This window comes from Diabrotica virgifera, chromosome 3 (genome assembly GCF_917563875.1).
Source record: "Diabrotica virgifera virgifera chromosome 3, PGI_DIABVI_V3a".
Taxonomy (NCBI): Eukaryota; Metazoa; Arthropoda; class Insecta; order Coleoptera; family Chrysomelidae; genus Diabrotica; species Diabrotica virgifera.
Window position 1 is genome coordinate 249,817,295 of NC_065445.1, and position 19,090 is coordinate 249,836,384.

The following is a 19,090-nucleotide window of genomic DNA, read 5'->3' on the forward strand; positions in this document are numbered from 1 at the left end:
TATGTTCCCATTTAATTGTTTATGTTTGGTATATTGAAAACGAAAGACGAGCTACTCTTTTCTATAGAATTGGAGACCACGACAAAAGCTATTGATGTTATGAAAGCAGTGTCAGAGTTTTTTGACAAACATGATCCCTCTTGGCAAAAATTGATTGGTGTGTGTATAGATGGCGAGCCTTCAATGCTTGGTTTTAGCTCAGGCTTTGTGCAATTAGTAAGAGAAAGAGAAAGAAATGCTGATGTGACTCGGATACATTGCTTTATACATTAGTAAGCCTTGGCAGTAAAATCCCTTCCAAATAAATTCAATGTTTTCTTAAAGTTTTATATTCAATTAGTGAATTACATAAAAAAACAATGCGTTGAATACTCGGCTGTTTAAAACGCTTTGTGAAGATTTAGAAAGTGATCACAAAACACTACTATTTATACATATATGTAATATATATTATGTACATACAGGGTGTCCCAAAAGTAGTGGAACGGTTGAATATCTCGCGAACTAAACATCGGATCAAAAAATTGAAAAATACGTGTTCAATCATTTTCAAAAATCTATCCAATGACAGCAAACACCAACCCCCACTACACCCCCTGGAGGTGGGGTGGTGGGTAATTTTAAAATCTCAAATGGAAACCCCTAGTTTTTCTTGCAGATTTGGATTCGTTACGTAAAAGGAAGCAACTTTTATTCAAGATATTTTTTCGAACTGTGGATAGATGGCGCTATAATTGAGAAAAACGATTTATCCTGATACCATAGGTAAATTATAGAAACGGTCTAATATCTCGAGAAATACACTTCCAAATGAGAAACCAAAAAAAGGGTTTTTAATACTTTCCGAAAACCTATCGAATAACACTAAACATGACCCTCCAACCCACCCCCTGGAGGTAGGGTGTGGGGTAACTTTAAAATCTTAAATAGCAACCCCACTTTTTATTACAGATTCGGATTCGTCATGAAAAATTAAGCAACATTTATTCGAAACATTTTTTAGAATTGTTGATAGATGGCGCTTTAATTGGAAAAATACGATTTATTAGCGCCATCTATCAGCAATTTTAAAAAATCTTTCGAATAAATGTAGCTTCATTTTTCATGACGAATTCGAATCTGCAATAAAAAGTGGGGGTTGCTATTTAAGACTTTAAATTTACCCCCACCCCGTCTCCAGGGGGTGGGTTGGAGGATTATTTTTGGTGTTTATCGATAGGTTTTCGAAAAATATTAAAAATCTGTTTTTTGGTTTCTCATTTGGAAGTGTATTTCTCGAGATATTAGACCGTTTCTATAATTTACCTATGGTATCAGGATAAATCGTTTTTCCCAATTATAGCGCCATCTATCCAAAGTTCGAAAAAATGTCTTGAATAAGAGTTGCTTAATTTTACGTAACGAATCCAAATCTGCAAGAAAAACTAGGGGTTTCCGTTTGAGATTTTAAAGTTACCCCCCACCCCACCTCCAGGGGGTGTAGTGGGGGTTGGTGTTTGATGTCATTGGATAGATTTTTGAAAATGATTGAACACGTATTTTTCAGTTTTTCGATCCGATGTTTAGTTCGCGAAATATTCGACCGTTCCACTACTTTTGGGACACCCTATATATGTAAGTACGATGGCTTTTAAAAGGAAACATGTTGGCAAGATTATTTGACCTTCGAGATGAAGTAATCGCCTTCTCGGAACATCAAAAGCAAAATGAACTAGTGGCCTTTAAAAAACATTGTACCCAAGTAATATTGGCTTATTTGTCAGACATATTTGACTCGTTGAACAGCCTTATATTCAGAAATTGCAACTTTCGAGGCGTAAAATATCAGCACATCCCTGCAGTGATTCAAATTTCCCTAAAGTAGAGTCAATCTCGGAAGAAACACGCTTGAAGGACATTTATGAAGGATCACGTTTAAAAATCCAAATTTCAAACCATTTGGAGAGACTAATTGAAGAGTTCCAGAAATACTTCCCAAACACTTGCGACGATAGTATTTACATAATGTCAATTGACCCATTCCATGTCAACATAGACTCCCTGCCTGCATCACTGTAAGAAGATGCTTTGCAAATAAATACAAATGATTTTTTGCATGATTCCTCTACCAAATACAACTTTGACAAAATGAACAAACCTTCATTTTTGTTAAAATATTTCAAAATGTATCCTAGTGTATCACGGGAAGCTCTTCATTTATATTTGCCCTTGTCAAGCACCTATTTGTGCGAAAAAGCATTTTCAACACTTGTGGCAAGTAAAACAAAGTATCGGCGTAAACTTGATATTACTAGTGACTTGCGTTCTGCACTTACTAAAACTCAGCCACGAATAAGCATACCTACTAGTAAAGAAAATAAAAGCCTATCCATCTCACTAACCAACCTAATCTACTTTTGTTGTATTAATAATTTTTGTATTTTATGAAAAGTGATATTGTTGTATCTCATGACAGTATAATTAAATGTTTTGTTTTCACAAAAAATTTATTATTAAGGAGGGGGGGCGTGAGAAGCTTTCAATTCAACAAAAAGGGGCGTGGTACAAAAAAGTTTGGGAACCCCTGTACTAAATAGTTAATAATTACATACTAAAAAATTAGTAATTTTCACAATTTTGGCAAAATTGACAAAAAACAAAAAAATTACCTAGTAAAATCACTAGCCAGTTGTGCCTGAGTTTAGCGAACCGACTATAATAACAATTTTCATTTCATAACAAATGGAACAGTCCATTTATCATTAGGTACTCCCATTAGAGGGGAGGCCGTATACTCGTATAAACATTTTTAAAATTGTTAATAAATTATTGCTTTTAAAATATACTCAAATTGTATTTTTGAACATATCATTTATTTTATATAATAATTAAATTCACTATTAAATGTCATTGATATTTGATTAATACTAAATTTAAAATTTAGTTTGACATTCACGAAGTGTCAAACTCAAATGTAAATAACCTATGCTTTGCTTAACAAATTCAGATTAAAAAACTAGCCTACTTACTAGCAACGATTTCAGCTGACGTTTAGTGTGTCGGCAGAAAATAAAAGGATTGTGACGTCACATTTTAGATTTTTGGGTCGATTATCTCGAAGACGGTTAGAGATATTGAAATGTCGTTTTCAGATTTGGATTCAGAAGACAAAACTACATAAGAATCCATCAATAAATCTGCTCTAAGTATTGCAGGAGCGGCAACGTAATAACACACAGATTTTGCGAATTTATAAACGAAAAGATTTCCTTGAAAAAATTATAAAATACTCGTGTTATATTAGCAACTTGCCTCAACTATATTATTTTTTGTATTAATTTGCTAAATATTTGCAATTTGCGATTTCTCGCAAATTGCCTGGTTTGTTTATTTTCTTTATTTCTGAATATTTAAATTTACTTTAAAAAATTACAAGTTGCCTCAAAGATATTTTTTGTAGTAACAATTTTTACATGTTTTTTTATTTTAGGGGTTGTTGCAAATATCTACCCAATATTCCCTACCAGCTCTCGGACTATATAGACAAAATGGGTAAATAGGCGTGAAGGTTATTTAGTTATTTTACAATTTGCGCTCCGATTACGATTTTTGTGGACCACAATGATCGGTTAGTATCCCTTGATTATCAGATAAACCGCAATACTTGCTTAAGCTTTGGTTTAAGATTTTATACACAGTAACATTGTGTGCTAATAAAAATAATATGGACCAAAGATAAACAATTTCTTAATTATTTTGCCAATCATTATTTTTGTAGAGAGATTTAAGTCTGAAAATATTATTTAAAAAACTTATCATCTTTAATTTCTTCATATTTTCTTATTACAAAACTATTTGGTTAAATAAGCTAAATGGCCAAACGTCACATATTCAATGCTGTTGAATTTCAGCTTCCCTAATGATTTTACATAGGAGGTCATACGAAACTATTTGTAGAGCAGTGTTTTTCAATCTGTGGGTCGCGACCCCCCGGGGGGTCGCTGACTGAAAGGAAACGTTGAAGATTTTCACACACAATTTTAGTGGGAAGGATGTGCTTGCTTGTTATCAAATTGTGGTGGTATTTTTGAAAGGTTAATAATAACGTCATTTTCTAATTGCAGTGTATTTCTCTTTTTATTAGTTTTAATGTCTACCATTGAACAAAATGTCAGTTCACACAAGTTTGAAGCGGCGAATTACACTAATAATTTAAGAGCTTCCTTTGCCAGCTCTGGATATTGGTGTTTTCTTTTCATCAAAAGTACGTCGACACTTTGCGAATAAAATTCCATTTTTACCGTGCCATCAGCAGCTAAATCTAGAAGACATTCTTTCATTAAAAAAAAGAGTTTAAAATCCATCTGCGTTCATTTTCAGCTTCAGAGTGCAAGTCTGAAAAGTATGTCAAAAGTTGCTCTTGTAAATTATGCGAGCTCTGAATGATGCAAGGAATGTGAGCCGATACTGCAAAATTTTGGTCTGTTGCATTATCTTCATCAATCTTTCTGAACACATAGAAAATACTTAAACATTTTGTTTTGCGGAGAGGTTGACCACAAACGAAGTTTTGTGTCAGATGCTTTTACTTTATAAAACTCATACAGAAGTAAAAACTTCGAGATGTATTCTGGTATAAAATCGTTTATTTAAAAACTATTTAAAATATCATGGATTGCAAAATGTTTTCGTTCTATACAGAACATCTTCAGTGCATCCTGCCGAGTAGTTTGAAACTAGCACACTGTAAGTATATAGTGTTAACCCCATCATATATGGTTTACATAATATAATATATTACATTTTTTTTATGACTACAAGTCGATGTTAATAGACTGTTGGTCTGTGCCCATTGAATTGGCAAGTACCTAGCATCTTCGAGCAGGGAACCATGGCACCCTTTTAGCATGTGTCCCACTATATCTATTAACATCGACTTGTAGTCATAAAATAAAATTTTAATATATTATATTATGTAAACCATATATGATGGGGTTAACACTATATACAGTGTGCTAGTTTCAAACTACTCGGCAGGATGCACTGACGATGTTCTGTATAGAACGAAAACGTTTTGCAATCCATGACATTTTAAATAGTTTTTAAATAAACGATTTTATACCAGAATACATCTCGAAGTTTTTACTTCTGTATGAGTTTTTTAAACTATGGTATACAGCCATCTATTGGGATTTTCCCATTGTTTTTTTTCTTTTTCTTTTTCTTTTACTTTATCTTTAGCTTTTAAAATATTCTCTCCTCTTCGTTGAAGGTCCTTGTTCAAACTGTTAAAGTGACAAAAGAAATCTGCCAAAATGCTAATTTCAAGAGCCAATAGGATTAGAAAAACGATAAGCATATTTAGATTTTGCATCTTGTAAGAACATTAACAATTCACCCCTCAGTTCCACAACTCTTGCCAATACCTTTCTTTTGGATAGCTACCTGGCCTCTATATGATAGAGGATATTCTGATGAAGCGAGCACATATCTTCACCCCGTTTTGCAAAGCTTTATCTTTGATAGAATTTACAATGCTTATTACCTCCTTGAGCACGTCATTTAAATCAAAAGGTACTACCTTAGCTGCTAGAGTGCTAGTGTCCCGGATATGTTTGGCATTGTCGTTTTTATTTTGCAATGAGTCCGTTATTTCCATTGCTACAAATAGCGATAAATTTTTTCCAATCAATATTGTAGTCGCAAGTGTTTTCTAAAAACATATCGTACACACACTGGCCAGTACTGTTTGCAGGAAGTGCTTTGCAAAATAAGATTTCTCATGATACTGTCATCTGCTTCAAGGCGTATAAATACTATACACTGTGGAAACATTTGTAGATTCGTCAGACTGCAAAGCAAAATGTTCTTTAATTGTTGGGATGCGTGAATAAAAGATAAATGTACCAAAATAGGAAAAAATTATTTCCTAACATATGTAGTTTTTAATTAATTTATTTCTTTGATTTTCTATGACACCAGGGGGTCGCCAGAATATTTCAATCTCTAAAGGGGTCGCGAAATCAAAAAGATTGAAAAACACTGTTGTAGAGGACTGAAATATGTATTGAAAACAAATAGTAAAATATTTGTTCTACGAATTAGACACATTCCAGAATTTTGGAAAATTATAATACAATTGCCACAGTATTATAAGAGTAAGCCAACAGCTATTTTGGAACGTGTGTAATGGGTTGGTTCGGTCACAATAAAGCTAGATATTACCAATATTTGAATTGTCAATATTTTTATTGAAGTTATACTTCTTTAGACGCGATTGGGAAAATGTTGAGAGTGAATTTTTATTAAAGCGACAGTATGAATTACGCGCATACCGACAGTATGAAGTTAGTTGTTAATCTTTCAAGTTACGTATGTATCAATGCAAATAAAGTGTGAAAAAATATATTGGTGTTTTTAGTAAGTATGTTTATTATAAATTATGTTTCTTTTGATTTTTCTTCGTTGGGAATAGTATAAATAATAGTACATACTAAAATATGATGAACAGAAAATAAAAAATTTCTATAGAAAATCTGACGTTCTTTAGATTTTCTACAATTCATTAAGGGAAAAGTAATTGCAGGGAGGCTACAGTCCATAAAAAATGACGTATTAACGTTATTTTTAATTTTTGGTATTATTTTAAGTATTACAACTAGTTTAATATTTCAATAAAAATACAAATAACCTGTTTAAAATATATTTATTTCGTTTAAATCATAATAATAGAAGTATAATTTCTTACGTGCGTAAAAAATACACACACTCTTTTTTTTTCATGATTGATTGTTTAAAGTTCTTATTTTTGAAATGTACTCAGTTGAAGAAAAATCAGTAATTAATAGTCTTAATCAGGCAATATGGCGAGAATTGTTCAACCAATCCGCCAGTTTGGACTAAATTCCAATCGATTGTAACATTCTAGTCTAACAGTAGACAGAACGCATGGAGTTATTTTTGCATAGTCTTTATTAATTCACATTTGTAATGCTTTATCTGTCTATAAATTTTGGATTTTGGGTTTGGTAAACACATTTTGGATTTTGGATATCCCCAGATAAAGTAACCATTTGGATTGGAACTAAATCTACCGATCTCGGAGGCAAATTAATGTTGCAGTTAGATTCAATCAAACCATTATTAAAACTGTTTTTATGGTATTCCTTTACCTGTAAGTATGTCACAACCACAGATAATATATGTCACAACCTACGAACAACTTGTTCCGCAGAATTTTTAAAATAATCTTTCTTTGAAAACTATTTCCAGAATATAAGTCGAACCGTTAAGTATAAGTTAAAATATAATTGTTATTAATTGATGGATTCGACCGTTACTTGATGGAAGTTCATTTTATATAACTAAGTTACATTTAACATTTAACTAAGTGACTACAGCTGTTTCGGCAGAGTGCCTTTCTCAAGTGATATAGTTTACAATGTGTTTGCCATTTTAAGTCTTCAACTGAAGAGGTTGAGGAGTGGGGAGCTGTTTGTCTCGAGTTGGTCATTTAGAATTATATCTGTATTTTTCAGTTTATTAATTTCCATAGATTCTAAAAAAGATAGCTTAAGGCCTTTATTTTGAATATGCAGAATTTGAAACTCTTCATTGAAAGAATGATTATGATCTAGAAGGTGAAGTGCGTATGTAGAAGTGTCTGTTTTTCTATTGTTGAATGCCCTTTTGTGTTCTGCTATCCGTTTGTCAAAAGTTCTGCCAGTTTGACCGATGTACGTTTTCGGACAGTCACCACACGTTAGTTTGTACACACCACTCTGTAGTTGCTTTCTCTTTCTGTGGTTTCACCACTCTGTTTAGTTCTATCTCGAAGTTATTCTAATCATATCCAATCACAACCAATTTCTATCATATATTAATTCACTTCATAATAATATTGAGTTTACAATAGAAACAGAACAGAATAACTCCATAAACTTTCTAGATGTAACGGTTTCCAGAATACACAACAAACATGAGTTCTCCGTATATCATAAACCTACCCATACTGACACAACTATACACAATTCATCATCCCATCCTACACAACACAAATTAGCAGCCTACCATAGCATGATAATGCATAGACTGACAGAAATTCCCATGACAAAAAATAACTTCGAGATAGAACTAAACATCATTAAACAAATAGCAGTAAACAACGGCTATAACGAACAAACAGTTAACAAAATTTTAAATCAAAAACTCCATAAGAAAGCCATGAAATTAGTGTATCCACCACCACAGAAAGAACCCAGTACCTTCTGCTTTCTCACATATACTGGCAAGATAATAACAAAAATAGCCAGATACATAAAAAAGAAAGGAATAACACCAGCTTTCAGAACTAACAACAACTTAAGCAAATATATTAAGAACAATAAACGCCGAAAGAGAAAGCAACTACAGAGTGGTGTGTACAAACTAACGTGTGGTGACTGTCCGAAAACGTACATCGGTCAAACTGGCAGCACTTTTGACAAACGAATAGCAGAACACAAAAGGGCATTCAACAATAGAAAAACAGACACTTCTACATACGCACTTCATCTTCTAGATCATAATCATTCTTTCAATGAAAAGATTCAAATTCTGGATATTCAAAATAAAGGCCTTAAGCTATCTTTTTTAGAATCTATGGAAATTAATAAACTGAAAAATACAGATATAATTCTGAATGACCAACTCGAGACAAACAGCTCCCCACTCCTCAACCTCTTCAGTTGAAGACTTAAAAAGGCAAACACATTGTAAACTATATCACTTGAGAAAGGCACTCTGCCGAAGCAGCTGTAGTCACTTAGTTATAATAAGTTCTGTGGAAGTATAGAAAACAAACGTTTTCAGTGTTTTATTATTAGATATTTGTTATTACAATTAATTGTGGCTTAATCCCATATACAATACACATATGTGATATAAAAATTAAGGATTATTATTTACTACTTATAATATTGTCCTCTTTGTTAAAACTTAACTGTGATGTAGCAATATGCTACATCACAATGTATATTTACAAATATTCACAAATAAATAAAAATAAAGATTTTTTATTATACAAAGTGTTCCTTTATAATTGGAAAGATTTTAACTACATATTCCTGGGCTCAAAATCTTATTATTTAACCCGTATCACTTCAATATAAGGTGGCTCCTTACTAAGTTACAAGGTGTTTTATTTAAAAATTATTTGTACCCAGTATTTTAAAACTGTAGGATATATCCTTGTCATACTTGGCAGAAAGTGTGGCCACTATACATCCTATTAAGTTGTGATAAATGAACGTTTCTAGCTACTACTAGAGGCGTACTAAAGGGGAAAGTGAATGGTTGACCCCTCCCGAATTCTACGCCACTGGCGAAATTGCTATTTTAGTGCAATTTTTCGATTCAACAATACTTTATAATATGTAAATAACATATTGTCTATTCGTAACGATAAAGTCATTATTTTTCGAGGTATTTGAAGTTAAAAATGAAGAGGCAGTTATTATGATTAATGTATTAATTTATTATGTCGGTGTTTTTGGGTCTACCCCAAAGGTTTGCGCTAAACATGAGAATCTAAAAATTGCGCTAATATCAATTCCGCCACTGGAATAAATTTGAGAAGGTGAACCATTCACTTTCCCTTGTGGTACGTCTCTGGTAGTAGCCAGAAATGTTGATTTAAAATAAGTTGTAGGGGTGTACAGTGGCTAGACTTTTTTTCAAGTATGGCAAGAAGTATAATATGTCAAATATTTTTAAAGTACCTAGTGGGTACAAATAAATTTTAAAATTTTTAAATAATACAACAGCTTGTAACTCCGTAAGAAACCACATTTTATTTAAGCAATTATTAATCATAATATTTTAAGTCCAGGAACCTACTGTTAAAATATTTCCAATAATTATTAATGAAACACTTTGTATTAGGAAAGTATGACCCGTGTTGAGCTGCCCCCCCCCCCCACTTGCAAAAATTAAAAAACAAATAGCCCTGATTTATGAGCTATTTATGAGCTCTCATATTCCGCAAACTAAAAATTTTGAGCTCGTTCCACTGAGCAGGAATTTAATACCCTAGTGGGGGGGGCTGAGTCAGCCCCCCCACTACTTAAAAATAGGAATATTGAATCGGTTTTTGCGGCAGAATTACGAGCTATTTATGAGCTCTTGAAATTATATAGTTTCAATTTTTGAGCTCATCCCCTTCACCCCCAAACAACCCTTTAATTGATTTAACTTAAGAGAAAGATGCTGAGAAAACTTAAAATATATCGTATTGCGAATATAATTCCTATAGCTTATATACTCTAAGAATAAACTATTAAATCAAGAGCATTTCGATTATTGAGCTAAACCCCTTCGCAGGAAAACGACCCCATATTCCCGGCTTAAGAGAGAGTTGTTCTTAAAATAATTTAAATTAATTATTTGGCGACTACATATCATTTAATAATAATTTATAAGCTTCCAAATTACGCGCATTTAGATCAGTAAATTGCAATTTATTTTGTATAGTGCAGTCACTGAAGGTAAAAATCAACGATTACCTTCAATTTCGGTGAACCTTCATCGATTTTCACGAAAATTGGTCAGTGGTTAGAGGATACGTCAAGAAACAAAGGTGACATGGTACCACCTTGCGCCTTGACCCTGAGGGTGGATACCGCCCCTTCTCGGGGTGAAAATTATTTTATAAAAAATAAATGCACAAATCAATAAAAGAACAAATTAAAAGCAAAATTTATTATATAAAGTTAATAAAATAAGTCAATACTTTTTAAGTTATTAAAGATCAAAGATTTTAATTATTTGTGAAAAAAATGCATGTTTTGAAAAGGTTTTTTGTAAATCACTGAAAAACTTTAAGTTTTTACAAAAAAGTTAATAGTAGTTTAATTCGTATAGCTTATATTCTAAGAATAAACTCTTAAATCACGCGTCTTTCGATTATAGAGCTACAACCCCTTCGCAGGAAAACGACCCCATATTCCCGGCTTAAGAGAGAGTTGTTCTTAAAATAATTTAAATTAATTATTTGGCGACTACATATCGTTTAATAATTTATGAGCTTGCAAAATATACGCATCTCAATTATTGAATTGCCATTTTCTTTCTATAGTGCAGTCACTGAAGGTAATAATCAACTAGTACCTTCGATTTCGGTAAATCTCCATTCATTTTCACGAAAATTGGTGAGCGGATTTTGATACTATCAACTTTTTCTGCATCTTATTTTTCATAGGTATTTCTAAGTACTTTGACAAGTATTTAGTACCTAAGTGTTATAAAATGCATCTCTTTCCCGTTATTTAAGCTTGAACCCTTAGATTTTAACAGTGGCGGAAAAAAATATACATTTAATTACCAATAACTTACTTTAAATTAACATTAAAGGGTTTTTCAAGTAAGCAATTTATTATATTTTTTATTAGCTTCAATTATAGTGATGAAAACTTTTTTGTAAAAACTTACAGCTTTTGAGTCATTTATGAAAAATCGCTCTAAAGCATGCATTTTCTTTCCAAAAATTAAAATATTTGATCTTTAATAACTCAAAAAGTATTGATTTATTTTAATCACATTATATAACAAATTTTGCTTACAATTTGTTCCTCTCTCGATTTGTGGGGTTATTTTTAATAAAGTAATTTTCACTCCCGAGAAGGGGTGACATATAGCCCAGGCTAAAACCCCAAGTTGTTATTGTCAATTCGTGAAAATAAATGGAGATTTACCGAAATCGAAGGTACTAGTTGATTTTTACCTTCAGTGACTGCACTATAGAAAGAAAATGGCAATTCAATAATTGAGATGCGTATATTTTGCAAGCTCATAAATTATTAAACGATATGTAGTCGCCAAATAATTAATTTAAATTATTTTAAGAACAACTCTCTCTTAAGCCGGGAATATGGGGTCGTTTTCTTGTGAAGGGGTTGTAGCTCTATAATCGAAAGACGCGTGATTTAGGAGTTTATTCTTAGAATATAAGCTATACGAATTAAACTACTATTAACTTTTTTGTAAAAACTTAAAGTTTTTCAGTGATTTACAAAAAACCTTTTCAAAACATGCATTTTTTTCACAAATAATTAAAATCTTTGATCTTTAATAACTTAAAAATTATTGACTTATTTTATTAACTTTATATAATAAATTTTGCTTTTAATTTGTTCTTTTATTGATTTGTGCATTTATTTTTTATAAAATAATTTTCACCCCTGAGAAGGGGCGGTATTCGCCCTCAGGGTAAAGGCGCAAGGTGGTACCATGTCACCTTTGTTTCTTGACGTATCCTCTAACTACTGACCAATTTTCGTGAAAATCGATGAAGGTTCACCGAAATTGAAGGTAATCGTTGATTTTTACCTTCAGTGACTGCACTATACAAAATGAATTGCAATTTACTGATCTAAATGCGCGTAATTTGGAAGCTTATAAATTATTAAATGATATGTAGTCGCCAAATAATTAGTTTAATGCATTTTAAGTACAACTTTCTCTTAAGCCGGGAAGATAGGGTGGTTTTCTTGCGAATGGGTTGTAGCTCAATAATCGAAATGCTCTTGATTTAATAGTTTATTCTTAGAGTATATAAGCTATATGAATTATATCCGCAATACGATATATTTTAAGTTTTCTCAGCATCTTTCTCTTAAGTTAAATCAATTAAAGGGTTGTTTGGGGGTGAAGGGGATGAGCTCAAAAATCGGAACTATATAATTTCAAGAGCTCATAAATAGCTCGTAATTCTGCCGCAAAAACCGATTCAATATTCCTATTTTTAAATAGTGGGGGGGGGCTGACTCAGCCCCCCCCCCACTAGGGTATTAAATTCCTGCTCAGTGGAACGAGCTCAAAATTTTTAGTTTGTGGAATATGAGAGCTCATAAATAGCTCATAAATCAGGGCTATTTGTTTTTTAATTTTTGCAAGTGGGGGGGGGCAGCTCAACACGGGTGAAAGTATGTATATTACGTTAGAGAATTTAACTATCAATTAGAACAGTAACCCGGTTGTCATACTTCACCGGCATCTTCAGACACTCTGAGCTGTTTGTCAATGTTTTACATATACAGGGTGTTAGTAAATAAGTATGAAAAACTTTAAGGGGTAATTCTACATGAAAAAATAAAGAAAGTTGCTCTATAAACGTGTGTCCGCAAATGCTTCGTTTCCAAGATACGGGGTGTTGAAATTGTTTTTTCAAACTGCGAATTTTTTATTGCTCTAAGACCTTTTAAGCTATGGAAATTAAATTTGGTGGGTTTTAAGAGGTAGTTATTGCCCTTTATTTGGCAAACAAATAACAATTTTATATTCATTATTGGCGCGCCTACGGGTAATGGTCTGAATTTTTTTAAAGAAAAAATAGTACGCCACTTAGATATTTCAAATTAAAAATTATTGTTGTATTCCACGTTTAATTTATGATAAAGAACCTGTGTTGTATTTTTTCATATGGTGCACCGTTTTTATGAAAAAAAAAATAAAACTCACAAAACTATTATCAAGAACTCTCCAGTATAATAATACTAAACTAGAACAATAAGAGAAAGTATTTCTAAAAAGATTTTAACTATGTGCAAGGCTACAACAAATGTTCAAAATTACCTCCTTTAAAGGTGACAGAGTAATTTAATATTCACCATTGGCGCGCGTATGAGTAATGGCCCGAATTTTTTAAAGAAAACAATAGTACGCCACTGAGATATGTCAAATTAAAAATCATTTTTGAATTCCTCGTTCAATTAACGATAAAAAATCGTTTTGTGTCTTTTTTTCATATGATGCGTCGTTTTTATGCAAAAAAATAAAATATCTTAACGTTTACAAAGTATTTGAAATAAGTTTCTATGCATATGGAATCTACATCGAATAATTTATAAATTTTTTGTCGTAAATTGAACGAGGAATTCAAAAATGATTTTTAATTTGACGTTCCTCAGTGGCGTGCTATTTTTTTTCTTTAAATAATTTAGACCATTACCTGTACGGGCGCCAATGCTGAATATAAAATTATTCTGTCACCTTGAAAGAAGGTAATTTTTAACATTTGCTTTAGCTTTGCACCTAGTTAAAATATTTTTAATAATATTTTCTGTTGTTGTTCTACTTTGGTATTATTATATTGGAGAGTTCTTGATAATGTATTAAGAAATGAAAAATACGCTCGAAGATGTTTTATTTTTTCGCATAAAAACGGTGCACTATAGGAAAAAATAGAACAAAGGTTCTTTTTCAAAAATTAAACGTGGAATACAAAAATAATTTTTAATTTGAAATATCTCAGTGGCGTACCATTTTTTTCTTTAAAAAAATTTAGACCATTACCCGTAGGCGCGCCAATGTGAATATAAAATTGTTATTTGTTTGCTAAAAAATGCGCAATAACTACCTCTTTAAACCCACCAAATGTAATTTTCATATCTCAACCGGTCTTAGAGCAATAAAAAATTGGCAGTTTGAAATAAAAATTTCAACACCCTGTATCTCCGAAACAAAGCATTTACGGACGTACGTTTATAGAGCAAACCGCCAATATTTTTTCATGTATAATCCCTTAAAGTTTTTCATACGTATTTACTAACACCCTGTATGTCATCTTCTCCAAATGATTGAATATCATAACACCTATTCTTCAAGTTACGTCAACTCGAATGTCGCTTAAAAAATGTCTTATAAAAACCCAAAGTAGGGTATACTTGTCATATACCTAAAAAAAAGCTAAAAATTCAGAAAAGCGGGGGAAGATGGAATAACAGCTGAAACACTCAAAAAGGAGAGAGGTAGGGACTGAAGTTATGCTTAAAATCTTTAATGCAATCTATAATACCGGAAAGTGGCCAAATGACTGGGGTAAACTGACATGTATAAAAAAGTATTTTAGCATTGATATCCTATGTGAGCAACGTATTAATGATCCACAAGGTTCAAGAATACTATCTTCTTCATACCACTGCCTAAAAAGAAGAACGCCAAATTATGCCAGGACTTCCGCCTTATAAGTTTATTAAATAACATTCTGAAGCTTTTCTTGCGAATCATACAGAACAGAATAATATATAAAAGATATGACAAGATCATCGGTCAAGAACAATTTGGCTTCAGGAAAGGTATGGGGACACGAGAAACAATATTCTGGCTTCAAACTCTGGCACAAAGATGCAAAAATCAGCAAGCAGACCTTTTTGTCTATCTTATAGATTTTAAAAAAGCGTTCGATGCAGATGACACGGTATTAATGACTGATTTGGACCATAGTCTGCAGATACTGTTAGATAGGGTTACTGAGAGTTGTGAAAAAATGAGGACGAAGATCAATACTGCGAAAACCAAAGTTGTGAAAATATCGAGGAACAAAAATTTACCCCTTCCTATATATGTGAAACACCAACAGCTTGAATACGTAAACCAATACAAATATCTTGATTGCTGGTTCAACAATCAACTTGATTATAAACAAAAATTAAGAGCGAGAATAGAGGTAGCCCGACAAGGGTTTATCAAAATGAAAAGCTTATTTTGTAACAGTAGCATTAATATCAGCCTTAGATGTCGTTTTCTGAATTGCTATGTGTGGTGAATACTTTTGTATGGAACGGAGGCCTGGACACTCAACACAACACTGATGAACAAGTTAGAAGCATTTGAACTCTGGCTTTATAGAAGAATCTTGAAAATACCTTGGACAACTCCCACCACCAACGAAAATGTTCTGAGGAGAATATATATAGGCAGAAAAGAACAAGAACAAAACATACAGAATCATTAAAGTCAGAAAAGTTAGCTATCTGGGACACATAATGAGAAACGAAAAGTACCGCCTTGCGCAACTGATCATCCAGGGTAAGATTTAAGGAAAACGGGGTCCCGGTAGGCGCCAGATTTCATGGCTTAGAAATATCAGAGACTGGACCGGCCTTGATTCAACATCTTTGTTTAGAGCCGCATTGGACAGAGACAGATTTGCCAGTGTAGTAACTAAACTCCACTAAAGGAGAAAGCACCACAAGAAGAAGAAGAATGGTTATATCAATAGATAAAGAATTAAATAGCCTTTCAAGTGAGTTAGCATACGACCCCTATTTTAATTTTAAATAAGTATTCACTTCAAAAAATATCGATTGCGTCATCACGCCCATATGGATAACGTCACTATAGTAATATGATACACGCAAAAAAATTATAATTTAACAAAAAAAATAGACCTCTTTCGAAATTTGTCTCCAAAGTTGTCTATTCTGAAAAAGAATAATTCTATCAGTTTGCCCTCATTGTATACAGTTATGCTCTAATTAAATTTTTTTATATTAAGATGTTGTATTTAAATATTTATTTTGAATGATGCAAAAATTTCAAGAATCTTGGTATTCAAGAAAAAATATTTGTTTACATCAAAATATTTTACATAATATAAACTTTTTTGATCCAATTAATAAAACTATTTAGCCACCGAAGTTGCGGAAGCGTTTGAAAACAAAATATTTACGTACGAAATAATTACCTACGAGGAAATTGGTCAATTAATAACTTCTTTCATAAATCATACCGATATGATTGACGTCGCATTTCTAAAAAACACAATTACAAACGAATGCAACGAGTACCCCCTTCTCCCCAATTATTGTACCTGATACATTCACAGATGCATCACTGACATAGTATCCCCTCCAAGAAAGGTAAAGTTGCAGCTTGAAACAAATTGAATTTTTCCAGCCCGATGGAGGGGTGATTGTCACTTTTAAACAAACATTTTTAAGAGTTTTGAAGTATTTTCGCATATGCAGTCTAAGTACAATTCATAGTTGGGTACACTTTCAGTTTCTTGATAGGTACTTGTAGACCGGTGCTAATTATTCCTTATTAACCGTGGTTGCGATTCAGAACATTTTTCTGTGTGGACTTGTGATAATTTTTCGCTTTTTGTGGTGTCGTCAGAAGTTTTTTTTATCACAATGGAGTGCTTATGGGAAGAGGCTGGATTTATTATTAATCTCGCTAAAAGCAATCACACTGTAAGTTTGTATTAAATAATTTTTCAGGGGATTAAATGCAAAAATTACATTTTACATTTTTTACTTTTTTCTTCATCGGAGTTAGTTCTTTTGTAAACACTTTTAACTTATTTAAAAAAAATGGTAATATACAGGGTGTCCCGAAAAGATTGGTCATAAATTATACCACACATTGTGGGGTCAAAAATAGTTCGATTGAACTTAACTTACCTTAGTACAAATTTGCTCATAAAAAAAGTTACAGCCCTTTGAAGTTACCAAATTAAAATCGACTTTTTTCAATATATCGAAAACTATTAGAGATTTTTTATTGAAAATGGACGTGTATGATTCTTATGGCAGGAACATCTTAAAACAAAATTATAGTGAAGTTTGTCCACCCCATAAAAATTTTATGGGGGTTTTGTTTCCTTAAACCCCCCATACTTTTGTATACGTTCCAATTAATTCATTATTGTGGTACCATTAGTTAAACACAACGTTGTTAAAACTTTTTTGCCTCTTATTATATTTTTCATAAGCCAGTTTTTATCAAGATGCGGCTTCTTTTTTAATATATTTACATAAAAGTTTTATGGGGGTTTTGTTCCTTTAAACCCCCCAAATACTTGTGTACGTTCCAAATAAACTATTATTGTGGTAGGTACCATTAGTTAAACTCAGTGTTTTTAAAACTTTTATGCTTCTTAGTATTTTTTTGACAAGTCACCTTTTATCGAGATGTGGCTTCTTTTTCAAAATATACGTGTGTGTGTCAGAGTGGTAGTTGGCTTCGGACATAATCCATTAGCCACAGATTTTTTCAAAATATACCTAAAAATGTAAATTATAAATAAATTTTCAGATTGTGATCAGGTCTCTATAATCGTACTTAATCATATACAAACAAAACACTATGTGGTGGATTCGAGAAATATTTAAAATATGTCGATAAACACTGGCTTCTCGAAAAAGTACTAAAAGGCAAAATGTTTTAAAAACATTGTGTTTAACTAATGGTGCCACAATAATAATTTAATTGGAACGTACACAAAATTTTGGGGGGTTTAAAGGAACAAAACCCCCATAAAATTTTTATGGGGTTCACAAATTTCACTTTAATTTTTTTAATGTTGCTGCCATAGGAATGCCACATGTCCATTTTCAATAAAAAAATCTCTAAGAGTTTTCGATATATGAAAATAATCGATTTTCATTTTGTAACTTTTTTTGTGTGCACTATTTAATATAGGTAAGTGAAGTTCAGTCAACATATTTTTGATCCCAGAACCTGTGGTATAATTTATGACCAACCTTTTTGGGACACCCTGTATATATATACACTCCTGGTCAAAAAAATTCCAACACTGCATTTTATATGTTTTTCTCTTTAAATTCTGTAGGTGTTGAGTGGTTTAAATGAGGAGGAAGTACACATTAATAAAGTACACATTAAAAAATAATAATAGGAAAAATAACGAATCCAAAAGAAAGCAATAAGTAACGTAAAAAAATTATTAATAATTAATAGTTAAAAGACAAATAAAATTTTAATTGCCCATATTTGGCCGTTCTTTGGGTTTAGTATCGAATATTTCCTTCCCTACATCTGCGGAGGATTTCAAGACATATGTGCATACAAGAACGGTAAAACCGTTTTTTACAATCATACATAAAATACTGAAATAGGACATACAAAAATAGTTAAATTAGAACATACAGAAAATTTGTGATTTACAAAAAACAATGAAATTACTAGATTGTCCACCTCAACGTAATTTCGCTAAAGAAACCCCTGTTACATGTAGATTATAACAATTACCCAATCTCATGAGCCGTGGCAATGAAGCATGGTATCCGTAGTTGGTTATATGACTATTAGGGGCAAACAATACATTGTTCCTTGTAACTCGTAAAGGCACACGACATCTAAACAAGGATAACAGCTCTTCTGAACCAACCAATCCAGATATAACTTTAAACAAAAAAATTAAGTCTACTGACAATTTACGGTTTGCCAGAGATGTAACTTTCAGAAGATTTTGTAATTCTGCGTAACTATATGTACCTCTAGCGTATCAAAGTTTAAATGCAATATATCTGAAGAATTTATGCTGAAC

General features: G+C 32.1%; 2 protein-coding genes across 2 annotated transcripts in view; one reads left to right on the forward strand and one right to left on the reverse strand.

Annotated features, from left to right (window-relative positions):
• Positions 1 to 19,090, reverse strand: part of LOC114340630 (elongation of very long chain fatty acids protein) — a 225,357-nt gene that overhangs the window by 203,008 nt on the left and 3,259 nt on the right. The gene's annotated exons all lie outside the window — the stretch shown is intronic.
• Positions 16,750 to 19,090, forward strand: part of LOC126881677 (elongation of very long chain fatty acids protein AAEL008004) — a 210,744-nt gene continuing 208,403 nt past the window's right edge. Inside the window, exon 1 of the mRNA XM_050646079.1 lies at positions 16,750 to 16,991. Within this exon, the coding sequence (XP_050502036.1) occupies positions 16,932 to 16,991 (60 nt within the window). The 5' untranslated portion in view covers positions 16,750 to 16,931. The remainder of the gene's footprint in view (positions 16,992 to 19,090) is intronic.